Source organism: Berghia stephanieae, chromosome 2 (genome assembly GCF_034508935.2).
Source record: "Berghia stephanieae isolate SIO BIC M18660-M18661 chromosome 2, UCSD_Bste_1.3, whole genome shotgun sequence".
In the NCBI taxonomy this organism is placed as follows: Eukaryota; Metazoa; Mollusca; class Gastropoda; order Nudibranchia; family Aeolidiidae; genus Berghia; species Berghia stephanieae.
In genome coordinates this window covers 69,023,168-69,037,966 of record NC_088361.1, presented here as the reverse complement: position 1 = coordinate 69,037,966, position 14,799 = coordinate 69,023,168, and the positions used below count along the sequence as shown (strand labels likewise).

The 14,799-nt window shown below is 35.4% G+C and overlaps 1 protein-coding gene across 3 annotated transcripts; it reads left to right on the top strand.

Moving 5' to 3' along the window:
- Positions 1-1,360: 1,360 nt before the first annotated feature.
- LOC144965419 (uncharacterized) lies at positions 1,361-14,494 on the top strand. Of its 3 annotated transcripts, none has more exons than XM_078900753.1 (3): positions 1,361-1,546; positions 6,386-6,594; positions 9,222-14,494. In XM_078900753.1, the coding sequence occupies exons 2-3, from the start codon at positions 6,389-6,391 to the stop codon at positions 9,409-9,411; spliced, it is 396 nt and encodes a 131-aa protein (XP_078756879.1). In that variant the 5' UTR covers positions 1,361-1,546; positions 6,386-6,388; the 3' UTR covers positions 9,412-14,494. The 3 variants fall into 3 exon arrangements, with proteins under 3 accessions (XP_078756879.1, XP_078756880.1, XP_078756878.1); XM_078900754.1 differs by having other exon boundaries at positions 1,380-1,473; XM_078900752.1 differs by lacking the exon at positions 1,361-1,546 and adding an exon at positions 1,673-1,898.
- Positions 14,495-14,799: the final 305 nt, after the last annotated feature.

Below are 14,799 nucleotides of genomic sequence, written 5' to 3'. Positions count from 1 at the left end.
CTGTCTTTTAAAATGTTGATTTTCTTCTTTCAGTTTTTAGTTTATCAGTTTATTTTTATTTTTGTTTGCTTGATAGGTTGGGGTTTTTTACTGTTTGTTTGTTGTTGTTGTTTTTTTAATTTTGATGTGAATAAAGTTCAAAGTTTGGATTAGGATTTGACGCACTCTATTCTGATTATAATAAATATTGACTTTGTAGTCTGATCAGTGGCGGGGCTCTATTCCATGGTTTGGTGCCATGAACCACCTCTATTTTGATATTTAGAAATAAAAACAGCTTAGTTTGAAAAAATACAAAACATGCTGCCCTTCCTTTAGACTTTTTCGATTTTCTTGATATGACCTTGCTGATAAGGATCCCACACTGTGCACGCGTATTCCAAGACGGGTCTGACTAAAGCCTTGAATACCTGTTCTTTCACCTTTGGTGGCACTGGTGCAGGTTCCGCCTCAGGAAGCCAAGGGTACGATTTGCCACAATATAATCTATTTGTTGGTCCGATTTCAGTGAGTGGAGCAGGCACTGATGTAATAATTTTTTTTTTTTTTTTTTTTAAAGTTTTACGGCGCTTGCAACACATTTAGGTCATATCACCGCCAGTAAAAAGGGAGAATATGGGGTAGTAAAAAGTTCTAGAATTACAATTAAAGCACCCAAGAAAAGGTAAGACAAAGGAGAATGTTACAAATAGGGAATTGGTGTAGATTCCAAGAGCACACCATCGATGTACTTAGATTGAGATCACATAAAAGTCTCATCAAGACACGAGCACAGGTCCCTACTAAGAGGAACACACTCAAATGCTTACACTACAAATTCAAAACAAGAAATATAATAATACATAACAGAGAGATGATTTACAAGGAAAAAATTATCATCTCCCAAAACAATAACTATACATTTGACTGCTTCCCTCTCAGCCAGGGTATCCGGCCAGGGCCAAGACAAGACCAAGTAATCTCACTCCAAGACACAGACAGAAAGCATGTTGGAAAACAGATATAGGGGGATAGAAGACGCAGTAAGTGCCTCCCTGCCCACTATGGGAGGTCAGGAACCCCACCCAGTACTGATGTAATAACAACACAAAACAAAAGAAACGGGAAAGTGCCATAAGACAATAAACAATAAAAAAAAAAACTTTCCTGGAGATTGGAAGTTGAACGCTAGACATGACTGGTATGGCATCAAAGAAAATTAGCCAACGCCATCCAACATTCCATTTTAAAAAACAACAAAAAGAACAACAGTGGTTTCAATCGTAGTATCTATCTTGAGTGCCTCTCACGATTTTCATGAGGTGAGGGAAGCGAGAAACTCAGTTCAAACAAGTTTGTGGCTGCTCGAGGCTACTAAGTACTTAAAATTTGTATTGACTTCGGTTTAAATAGGTATCAACTATTACCCAAACTAAATCTTGGACAAGATTCAAAACTTTTCATCGAGGGAACTTGAAATTGAAAATTTTGAAGGTTTGAGTTATTAAAAAATCAGAAAAGCAAGAATTATTGAAGATCAATAAACTACTATTCATCAATTCCATTGGTAAATGGCATTTGATTTGCTTGATTTTAAAACTGCATGCCGCTATAGTAGGTACTTTGGTAAAAAAAAAAAAATTGGATTGAGCTCAATGAAACCTATATCATTTTAAAATGCTTTTCAACACGATTCTAATGATACCAAAATTGTGAAAATCAGATAAGCAGAAAAAAAGTTAGGTTAGTTTAAAGGCTGAAAAATGGTCTTCTATTTGCCTTTGTTATTTACTGACGGACTTTGTGACCTGAAAATTGTTGCATTTCCGGTAGTAACCACCATTTGGATTTCAAAACTGGTCTAAAATGGCCGCTAAGATTTGAGTAAGGATTTTACTGGAACGAATTTCATGGATGCGGTATACAACTTTGCCCTGAATTTAATTTTATAAAAAAGTTAAGATGTTAAATAAACGTGCCAGCATGAAATTTTGATTTACCAAGTTCTAATCTTTTAATTATCCAAAGCTAAATTATACTCTATTTTATTCATAATCAAAAGTTATACTAAATTGTCATTGATTTTAAAATAAACTACACCAAAAGATAGAGTAATTTCTCCTGAAGAAATTAAGACATGTATCATTAAAATCCATCCATAAACAAAAAAATCTATGGAACTTTTTCTGAGACCCATCACTCAAAAGTCCAAAAAATCGGGTCACAGCCACTAGGCCATTTATCAGCTCCCTGCTGGAGGGCCAAATGGACGTTTACCAAAGTACCTAGCTATAGACCGGCTCTATTTCTCCGAACGTTTTGGAAAGGCAACATTTCAAATTCAACCTCTCTCTATTCCTAAGTATCTATCTAGATAGTACTAATGCGAATAATGATTTCCTCTATTCGCAGTACTACTGAAACACTATTTTCACCGTGCGGTGATAATGGTGTGGAAGTCTATATTCAGTGTACGGTGGTAATAGTGTGGGAGACTATATTCACTATAACGGTGTGGCAGGCTATATTCACTGTACGGTGATAATAATAGTGTGAGACTTATTTTCACCGTACGGTAATATATCGATGTACGATTTTCGCCGTACGGTAAAAATAGCCTGACACACTACTTTCACCGTACGGTGATAATGGTATCTTGGTAGTTAACAAACTTCGCGGCGTTTGTCTATGTTGAACCCATGACCTTAAGAAATCGGGGGTAGCGGCTCAAGATAGACATAGAGATTGAAATCACTATTTCTCGAGTTGTGAATTGCTCATCAGTGATGATACTCACAAAAAGTCAAAAAGGAGGAAAAGTCTCGGAAAAACGGAAAACTCACCTAGAGCATAGTTGCACCACAGGAAAGTAGGCAGGATGACTTCTTTTGAGTACAATTTTAAAACGCCCGGAGTCCAGTAAAAGGAGGAAATTTTTTATATATATTTTTTTTTTTTTCAAAAAGGAGGTATTTTTTAAAGATTTATAAAAAAAAAGTAAAAGGAGGAAATGAAGGAAATATCCGCGGATCGAGGATCTGAGGAGGAAAACCGAGGAAAGGAAAGAAAACCGCGGATCCGCGGAAAAGTATCATCACTGGCTCATAATCATCCAGTAGAGCCACGTCCTCCCCGGCCAGGTGTTATTGTTGTACCAGAAAGGTCGCGGGTTCGAGACCCCATCGCCGCCACGAAATTGGAAAGCTTCATCGGTAACTGTAACCAATTCTGAATCCGCCATCCCGCCTGTATTATTATAGCTTTGGGAGGCCTTCCGAAAGCTCATCATGCCAACTATTCGCTCCTAAGAAAAAATACAACCTAGTACCTTTAACTACCCCTAATAGGAAAAAACAAAACAAAACAACCCTAGGACTGCTTTGCACTGCCTTTCAATGACTTTCAATACCTCACAAATCAAAATGGCGGCCGTTAATCAAAACAATGGTCAAATTAGGAAATTTTTAACTTTATGACAAATTAAATAAAAATAAACTTCTGACAAAAGGTCCAAAGTGAAAAATACAAATTGAAAGAAATGCTATAATGAGGAGCTTTCGGAGGCCTCCCTTGTTCTCGGCAAACTTTTTCTTTTTATTTTAACTGGTCTGCACGCAGGAAGAAATGATGTCGAAATTCTAATGGTCTGGATCAGAGGCACATACGTCACAGTTTGTATCCTGGCTTCTGATTGGCTAATACATACGGTGAAAATAGTCTTGTCAGGTTATTATCACCGTACGGTGGAAATAAGACTAAAATTCTATTTTCACCGTACGGTGAAAATAGTCAGTCTGTTTTAAAAAGGCAGTGTCTGCGTACACAGTAACTGGTTTGCCGCTACAATACAAGCAATGGATGGACCTAGCTCTGTATATGTGTGTGTGTGTGTGTGTGTGTTATTTTAAAAAATCAAACAATACAATTTAACCCATTAAAGGCGAGATCCAAGGTTACCGTGTATAAATGTTATCGTGTACGTAGATCCTGAGGCTATGTGCCCGGTTAGTAACGAAAATAATGATACCAAAATATCTGCGATATTCCTCTTTATAACGAAGTTATGCATCTTTAATTGAACCCCCCTAAAACTTTTTTTAAAAACGAACGGCAATTTCAAGTCATAACTTTCTTATGGGTGAGTTGGGTCAAAATTTGACTCCCACTGCTGCTTCTCACCAAACTGCCTAAAGTTACCGTGTAAGTAGACACTCCGTTTTTAAAAACATTATTACTATTATTATTATTTTGCGTTCCGTTGACAATCACGATGTGTCTGTTGTGTAGTGTAGTGTTGATGTGGTGGTTGTGATTGTAATGGTGGTGTTGATGATGTAGTAGTGGTAGTGATGATGATTAAAGGATAATGATGATGTAATGGTGGTGGTGGTTGCTGTAGTTTTGATAACAATGTGGTAGTAATGATGATGATGTGATGATTGTGGTTGTAGTGTCAGTGGTAGCGATGATGACGAGGAGGATGATGAAAATGATATAAAGGTGCTGGTGATTGCTATAGTTTTGATAATGATGTGGAGGTTTGCTATGGTAGTAGTAGTAATGATGATGATGTGGTGGTGGCTGTAGTAGTAGAGGTAGTTTATTGATGTTAACTTCCATTATTTGCAGGAGCACTGAGACTGAGATATGAGTCGAGCAATGGCGAGTGTGTTTGTGTGTGAGAGAGAGATATTCCTGGAACTTTATAAAATATATTTAACTAACTGTAAATAATACAATGAATGGGGACGGAACTACTCTCATTTAAGTAATCTTGACAGAAAAGCTGATAGATTTCAAGATGTGAACAAATGATCAAGTCAGAGAGGTGAGGATGGGAAAATTTTCATGGATTGGATTGAGGTAACTAAAACAAAACAAAACATGATCTTGACAAGTTTCAGACTTGAAGGAAAAGTTGAAACGTTCAAAATCTCAATTCTCAGTCACACAAAATGTTTTAATTTGGGAGGCCTTCCAAGGGCTCCTTGTGCCAAGGGAAATAACCAAATATTCCCTGAACTAATCCAAAGAAAAAATACAATCTAGTACCTTTAACTAACCCTAATACTAATAGGGAAAACAAACACCCTATCAAATTTATTAAGATGGTAAACCATTCATTTTAATCATCTTTTATATATATATATAACAAACATTTACCTTTAGTCCCATTGAGTTCATTGTAATCAAGGTGCACTGTACTACCACCTCCTCTTCATCACTAGACCTGTAAATTCTCAGTCAATTAACTGAAATCAGTCAATTCGTCAAATTCAAATATTTTTAAAAAGGAACGAAAGAAATTAAGAAAGAAAGAATTCATGAATCGTAGTCGAATGACCGTGAAATAATGAGGAATGTTCCACAGCGCTACACATAGCTCATGGCCGTTTATATTTACGATGGATATATTGCCAAGGCTGAGCGACGCTTCTTAGAATTGCCGAGTCTGAACACACCCCAGTGTATTTTCACACCTTCATGAAATTAATCTTTTCACTTTCCAAACCTGTCGTCATCCCAGTGGTAGCCAATTTTAACTGAGCTGCCAAGCGATTAATTTCACTGTTTCGTCTAAGCCAAAATTGACCACATTTACTTGGTAGAAGCTAAAAGTATGAAAATGTTTAATGCGAAAGCCGGAAGTGCGTTATGAAGACACCTTCAAATCGAAAGTTATATATGATTGCTACAAGCACATCTCGATTGCCTCACGTTGTAAACAAACTGGTTGACCGTTTCTTCACTGATGTGGGTACCTAATTATAAGAAACAATTATAAGTATCCTAATTAATTCCCACGTAAATTAGTTTTCTGCCATTGTAGTTTCAGTCTCAGTCAATTTTTATAGAGCTCATTTACAGGTCTATTTCTAAGACTGTCTGTGATAGAACTAAATGAAGCAGAGCCATTAAGACTTAAAAGTAGTCCTTCAGAGCCATTAGGCTTATATGGAGCAGGAGTTTATCCTTATTTTATAGCTTAATGCGGACAATAGCAATTGCTTGCTACCTTTTGAATAGGATCTTAGTCTATTGAAAAGTACTTTCCACCAGATTTAACAGTTCCTGCTAACCAATCACTGCTGGATGGACAAAGGGGTCAGAAAATAATCTTGACTTCAGCTTGGATTGGTCCTGGTCCCTTTGCATTTGAAGAGAGTGCCCTACCAACTAAGATTTCTTGGGACTCCCTAATTAAGATTCTTCATAGGTGACACATTAAAATACACCAGTGTGTATGAACCTGAAACCTCCAATCTCGTGTCAATTGTCCCACCATTTCTATGTTTGCTCTCTTAAATTTTCTTGGCTCTCATTTCATACTTAAGGTTTCTTCTTAAAGAATTTATTAAGACAAAAAATTGTTTTTGAAAATATCATTTTTATTTTTTTTTTACAGAAAATGTTGGGTTGTGTTGTTGCCACAGTGGGAATTTGCATCATTGCAGCTGTCTGGTATCATGATAAAATTCCTTCTGGGCGTGTTTGGATGAGTAGAAATTATCCTGGCAAGACAGCTGATGAGATTGGCAAGGGTTTACGATCTGCTTTAGGGATCTCCATTGTCAATTATTTCTTCTTGAGTCTACTTTTGAGATTCATGCTAATGTAAGAACGATTTGTATTTTATAATGATAATGTTACATTTCATATTGTATTACAAAATGTAAACTGGTTTTGAATGATATTATGTATATTTTAATAACTTAATGGTTTAGTGTGGTGTACTCTAATGGTCCTCACCAAAGGAGGCTCAGTCTATCCAGAGGGCTCCTTTTTCATGCATTTTGGCAAAATTACTTGACGGCGTCAACCATAACAATTGTGTCTGTAGCATCACATTTTATAGGTGCCTTACTGTCATAGTAGAATGCAATTTGTGTGTGTATATGTATAAGTAATCATTCTGGTGCCTGGGCTCAACCATGTCCATTTTCTCTTGGGTGAAACCAAGTGTTGAAGACATTAAACTTTGAAGTCTTGTTTTCTGCCCCATTCTACTAGTTGTTATATTATACAGTGCACTAGCGAGCTTGGATTCAACAGAAGCTTTAAACATGCCGTTTTTTCTCCTTCTTCTTCTTTCAGCTTATCCCGCATTTTGCAGGGTTTCCATAATGAAATGCCACATCTCCATGCATCTTGGTTCATAGCATCATCTTCTTTCAGGCCCAGTTCTTTCATATGATCCCTTACCTTATCCCACCATCTTGTCTTTGGGCATCCCTTTTTCCTCTTTCCCGCTAATTGTAAGTCCAATACTTTCCTTCCCACGTACTCCCTCTCTTGTCTCTTTACATGTCCAAACCATTTCAATCTATCTTCTCTCATCTTTATCGATACACTCTTCACTTCAGTCAATCTTCGAATTCGTTCATTTCTCACTTTATCTTTTCTTGTCCAGCCAAGTGACCATCTCAACATCCTCATTTCTGCCACCTCAACTTCTTTATCTTGTTTCTTTGCTGTCTCTAGTCCATATAACATTGCTGGTCTTACAACTGTTGTATATATTTTCCCCTTCAGCTTTGCGGAAATTCGTTTGTCACACATAATTCCAGTTACCTTCCTCCAATTATCCCAGCCTGCCTGTATCCTTTTCTTAACCTCCATCTCATTGCCCCCAACAGTTGTTCTTAAGTGTTTGAATTGGTTTATCTCTGGCACATCCTCTTCTCCTATCTTTATTGGTGGTTCTGCTCTCTGTTGTCCGATGCACAAATACTCTGTCTTGGATCTGCTTACCCTTAATCCCCTCCTTTCCAACACCTGTCTCCAACCCTTCAGTTCCTTTTCCGCCTCAGCTTTTGTATCATTCAAAAGTACTACATCATCCGCATACATCATGTTCCATGGTGCCTCTCGCCGAATGGGTTCTGTTAGGACAGCAAACAGCAGTGGGCTGAGAGCAGATCCCTAATGTAATCCAATTCTTACATTAAATGGATCAGTTGAGCCAACAGCTGTCCTTACCATTGTTTTGTTTTCTTTGTACACATATTGGATAACTTTGATATATTTCTCTGTTACCCCATTTGCTCTTAGACAGTACCACATTTCTTCTGTTTGTTCTCCTATTTGACATTACAACAGCCACCGCTTATTCAACAAAGTTCATAACTGCACACCTCGACGACAACAAGGTAATTGAAACTGCAAAGAGCATGCTGAGTGGAGACAAGACTGCCATTTTTTATAAATCTTGCATCGCTTTCTGAACTTAGTGAGCTTTATTTCACACTGCTATTGTCCGGTATAACACTTTCCCATTATAATACACTAAAAATTAGTGTGTAGAGTTTGGGTATAGGGCCATTGTGTGTGTGTGTGTGTGTGTGTGTGTTCAGTGATAGTAGTTACAATGATTTCACTGTGTATAATATTGTTAATGTAAAACATCAAAATATTCACTCATTCCAGACCCATCATTTTTATATATATCATAAAGAAGAAAAATTCTAAAGTAGGCTTAACATCACTAACAATTCTAGTGTTTGAGCCAATTATCATTGAAATCCATCAGAACGTTATGAAGATATCAATGTCAACGCGTTTGCACAGGTTGTTGACTATATTCAGTCTGTCATTTGATATAGGGGAAACGTCCACACCACTCATCTTTTTACATAATCTGAAGCTGAAATCCTACCACATCATTGTCATATTATAAACTTTTTTTTAAAAATATGTGAGGGTTGTATGTCTATAAATTTAATGCAGTACATGTTTGGGGCAAGCCATCATGTACGGATTTGGGCATGAGCATACAATATGTGGAATGAGTGAGTTTGGTTTTCTATTTTTGTTTTTTAGTTAGGTTAACTAATAATACCTCACATGTATTCACATCAAGGCAATCATCGTCAAATGATTGAGTTTTTTAAACAGTGGAGAGTTCAGTTAAACTAATCCTCAAATAGAGAAAAAGCGAACAGATTTGGGACGACGTACCATAGTAAGTTATCATTGTTGTTTATATTTAATTGGATCCCTTTTGGTTAGGTTCCTGTGCAAGTGTCCGAGTAGAACCTTTTTGGCTTTGAGTAATGTACCAACTGAAATTAACTTTTATCAACCGTCACTTGCTCAATTTGGTGTATTTGATAATTTTTTTTATTTTACGTTATCATTTATTACTATTGTAAGTGTCTGAAACTGTCCAAATTGCTTTTAAACTGTTGAAATCAAGTAACCATACTTTTTCATTTATGTTTATTTTTTATCATCAATTTCAGAAATTATTTTCATGTCAAGAGCATTGTGGATGGTGTGAAAATCACAGTTGGCCTCTCGTGTCTGACAACGTTTGTGGAATTACCCCATTGTCTTTTTAGTCGTCATTCTGTTGATGCCTTCATTGTTGATCAAATGTTTAATCTTATGAGTCTGGCTCTTGCTGGTGTTTCCATTGCTTACTTTGGTTAATGAGCGACAGGATTTAATCTAATTTGATATAGTTTAGTAATCATTTTTATTATAAGTAGGTAGTAGTAAGAGTAGTACTCCTATCATTATTATTATTATTATTATTATTATTATTATTATTATTATTATTATTATTATTGTTTATTATTATTATTATTATTATTATTATTATTATTATTATTATTATTATTATTATTATTATTATTATCATTATTATTATTATTAATTATTATTATTATTACACGCATTGCCCCATTATGATTTTGGGTAGCTGGATGGGGTCTTCTGGCCTGTGGTGGGCAGAGTGGTTACTTGCTGTATCTTCTTTCCTCCATATCTGTTTTCCCTTTCCATGTTCCTGTCTTTGTTCTGGATTGAGATTGCTTGTTGTTTTCAAGGATCCTTAGCTTGGAGGAAGACAGTCAAATGTAAACAGTTCTTGCTGGATTCTAGCACATTCTCAGGAGAAGCCTAAAAGCATGTTAGGGTCCAAGTGTGTCAAAATTCGATTCTCATTGAAGTTAACAAATACATTCGGTCACTCAGCTCTAACATGTCGTATTATAGAGTGTGCTTGAATCTAGCGAGTGCTGTTGTACTTTTTTTGTTGAGAGAGAGAGATGTTAATTTTTCCTTGTAAATCATCGCTCTGTTGTGTACTATAATAGTTTTTAATTTTGAATATATTGAACTTTTTAAACTTTTGAGTGTATCCCTCATAGCAGGATCTTTTGCTTGGGCCTGCATGAGACTTCTAGGCAATGTCAATTCGGTACATTGATAGATTGCTCATTGAATCTTTCATTGCCCATATGAACCAGTCCCCTTTAAAATGGATTTGGTGCTTTTTTTCAGATCACAACTTTTTCCTCCTTTCATCTCCATTTTTACTTGCGCTGTTCCAGCTTTTATCTAATCCTGTTGTCTTTCTTTTCCTGGTACCTAAATGGCCTATGTCTGTTGCAAGTGCCATTAAAAAAAAACAAGCAATAATCTCGTTGTGCAAGCACTTCGTTATTTTTCAAACTCAGTCTGATATAAATGAACCCAAGCTGTCAACTGATAGTTATGGTACATGACATATAATTAGGTATCCCAAACTAAAGTTTCGTTATACACATTGCAAACATTAAATTACAAAGCCACATGATGTGACTTCCCAAACCATGGATAATAACACTTTATTTATCAAAATCGGGAAAGAAATTTTAAAAGTTGTGGTAAAGTTTCATTTTTGATGATTTGTGAACAAAAATAAATTTTGGTTAGGGAAAGAAAAAAATAGGCTTCATTTACATAGATGGTGCTTTGCACTGAAAAAAGCTATCAGGCCCAATTTTGCTATTGTAATTTTCAAAGGCTTCTGATTTGAATAATATACGTTTTTCACCATTAACCAAAGTTCCAGACAGAAAGAGACTGTTCCAATAGGCCTCATTTTGTTGATGAATTGTGAAAAAACATAAATCTTGTAGAGGAAGAAGAAAAAATCAGGCTTTGTTTGCATGGATGGCGCCATGCGTTGAAACAAGCTATCAGGCCAGATTTGGAATATTATAATCTTCAAAGTGTGCTGATTTTAATGGTATAAGTTTTTCACCAATAACGAAAGAGAGACTGTTCATAGAGACCTCATTTTTGACAATTTGTGAAGAATCATTCACCTGTTAACAGCAGTAGTTTGGGATACCTGATATAATTATATTTGTACTATACATATGTACTTGTGTCCCATAGAAAGTCCAGGTTTTTCTTTTGTTGTTTTTTCTTTTATATGTAAAGAAATTTTATTGTAAGAAGAATGAATTTCCCATATAAAGGTGAAACTTCTATTCATTTACGGCTATTAGTATTCAAGATACAAATGTTTAAAATTTAAGTACAAATTTGTCTGTGTCACAAGTTGACACAGGAAATGCGCTTGAATTGTCCAAGTCAGGTCCAAGTGTTTTACATATATTTTCATATAGCGGAATACCATTAGTTACTGGTATTGAATGGAATTTTTTACATCACCTTATTTCTTTTAAACGTTAATATCCAGACATTGCCATAGCCAAGTATCAGTCCTGATATGAATCTTATCAAGCACACTTGGAGTTTGATGAAATGACGGACCCTCAAGTCTTGTAAATTTGCATTGAATCCAGACATTTTTTTGAAACGTTAAATACGATTTTGAACGAGTTAACAAGATCATATTCATGCATTAACATCATCAATGAGACACCAAATTCAGGACTTGATGCACACCAACGGCTCTCATACAAAATACTGAACAATGCTACGTGGGAAATTCAATCAATGTAATTTTGAACAAATTAATGTACAAAAAATGCTATTGTTAAAGATTTTTTAAAATATTCTTTTCTTGTAAAGAAATTTCTAACTTCCTTCGTTTGATTCAGGATTATCATTGCTAATTTTTTGTTTGATCAGCATCAGTAACGTAAGATTCAAATCCTAAACTTTATGTTGGACGTCAGTGTATTTCTTGTGTCAACTTGCAACAACCAAATTTCATCCTCCAACTTGAAATGGTCATATTTTGAAGACAGATAGCCACAGAAAAAAATAGCAACATAAGAACAACTTGAACTTTCTTTGTGGACCCGTGTATAACTAGTAAATTTTCTATTCAACATGCTTTACTATTCTATATATCCATTTATAGATATGAAACCATATTTCATTTGTACAAAACAAATTGTTGAGTACTAGCAGTCATAATATTCATTGTTGCATAAGTGTTGGCCAGTGAATAAACCCAAATGTTTTCCCATTATTTTTTTCTAAGTATGAGAGATTTTGAGAAACTTGCATCCTATTTAAGAGTAACAAGCAGTTGATACTGTCCATTTCAATTTATTTTCGCTGGGTAGGGTTTCTGACCTCCCATAGTGGGCAGGGATGCACTTGCTGTCTTCTATCCCCCTATATATACATTTTCCAACATGCTTCATCTTTGTCTTTGAATGAGATTACTTGGTTTTGTCTTAGCCTTGGCTGGATACCCTGGCTGAGAGGGAAACAGTCAAATGTATAGTTTTGGGAGATGATATTTTATGTCTTATACATCATCTCTCTGTTATGCACTGTATTATTTGTTTTACATTTATATGATTTGTAAACATTCGAGTGTATTCCTCTAGGGGGGTACCAACCTGTTCTTGTGTCAGAATGAGACATTTAGGTGATCTAAAACTAAGTACACTGATAGTGTACTCTTGGAATCAACATCTGTCCCTCTTCGAACCAATTCCCCTTTGTCTTACTTCATCTTGGGTGCTTTAATTGTAATTCTAGAATCTTTTGCTCATTTTCTTCCTTTTTACTGGCGCTGATACGACCTCAATGTGTTGCAAGCGCCGTAAATCCCTTAAAAGCAAACAATTTATTTTTGCATGAGTGCTTTGAATTAGTTGTTAAAATTTTACTATGATATAGAATCTGGACATTAATATTTTCATCTATAAATTAAATACGTATATCATTGCTTTTTTGATCACTCTTTTTGCAAAATATTTTTAGGATACATATTTCCAATAATGTTTTATGATGCAATCGTGACAGCAATACTTATAAAGAGAGACCTAAAAAAAGCTGCTGGGGAAGTTGCCAAAATGTACATTTTTTGCATGAGCATTTATTAATACCTATTTTTAATTATCTTTTGGATGTGATTTTTATAATTTTGCACTTATTTTTATTGTCATTCTTTTTAACCTGTAGTGCCATCATTGACAATGAGAATGTAGTCCAATACGCATTTTGTGGGCTGAGGGTTAACTAGTTATATCTTTTGGAATATTTTGATCTATATATCTTGCATTTCAATCAGATTTTAAAGGCTTTCTTTTGACAAAAGTTTTGTTCAAATCAGGAAATTGACTCAAAATTTATGTAAGAGTGACAGAAGTGTATATACAGTGAAACCTTATTATACCGCCATGTTTGGGACCAAGACACAATTGGTGGTATGGCGGTATAATGCATTTGGTCAATTTTGTACGGGACTCAAATCACTGTCTGAACTCTAATTAGAAATCATACTTTTAATAACTAGATCTAAACAGCATTTATACCCAAAAAAGACATGAAAATGGAAAGTATCTCAGATTTATTATTTTTTCATTGTGATCAAAAACATGGAAGACAGTTTTGTTGAATAGCATTGGAATTGGAGGTATAACAAGCATATAAAGCGTTTTTCCTCTTAAAATGGAAATACATTACAGGTTATCCCTCCATGGGCCAATGGAATCTTCATCAGTCCACAGCCTTTTGTACCTCTATAATATCATCTATCCTTTCCTTAGTGGCCTTGTTCTGGAATGAGACCATTTTGGTGACGCTGTCTTATGGTGAGAAAGAAACAGTTGGATAGATACATTGTTATATTTTTCTCTTCAGATTAAAAAAAAAGCATACATATCTAAAATGGACACCTGGGTGGGGATCCTGACCTCCCATAGCGGGCAGGGAGGTACATACTGTCCAACATGCTTTCTGTCTTTGTCTCGGAATGAGATTACTTGGTTTTGTCCTGGCACTAGCCGGAATCCTAGCTGGGAGGGAAACAGTCGAATGCATTGTTATTGTTTTGGGAGATGATATTTTTTTCCTTGTAAATCATCTCTCTGTTATGTATTATTATTTTTATTTTGAATGTATAATGTAAGCATTTGAGTGTGTTCCTCTTTGTTGGATTTTGTGCTTGTGTCTGGATGAGACTTGTAGGTGATTTCAAACTAAGTACATTGGTGGTATGCTCTTGGAATCTACATCTGATCCCTATTTGTTCTCAGTTCCCCTTTTGTCTTACTTTTTCTTGGGTGCTTTAATTGTAATTCTAGAACCTTTTATTATCCCATTTTCTTCCTTTTTACTGGCGCTGATATAACCTAAATGTGTTGCAAGCGCCGTAAAACCCTTAAAAACAAAACATAAAATGGACACGTGTTGGGCTGCATTTTCTAAAGTTCTCAACTTTATAATGTTTATTCTACATGAATTTAAATCTTTCTTCATTCCATAGTATTTTATATTTTCTACAAATAAATTTTTCTCGTCTTATATACAATGTGTTTTGTGTTACAGTACAGCTTGCGTGACGACAACGGGGGAAATCTAAAAATTCCCATTCTGTGGCCTATATAATTCATAAATCGTGCATGGCTATAATGGGAAATCTTTCTTGGAACACGGCTACAAAGGGCGGGGTGTGAGTTGCAAATTTTCTTACCAGTTGAAAAAAACGACTGATTTGCATGGCGGCGGCAAAATTTGCAAATTTTCGAGATTTTGAAAAAAAATAATTTTTAATTTTAAAAACTTAGTGGGGACTTCGGACTAGTGATGATAATCTTCCGCGGATTTTAGGATTCT

What these genes read in the sequence shown, in the direction of transcription:
- LOC144965419 (XM_078900752.1), top strand. An exon ending in CTTTTGAGATTCATGCTAAT is followed by an intron (nt 6,595 to 9,221) that starts GTAAGAACGATT and finishes CATCAATTTCAG; the next exon opens with AAATTATTTTCATGTCAAGA.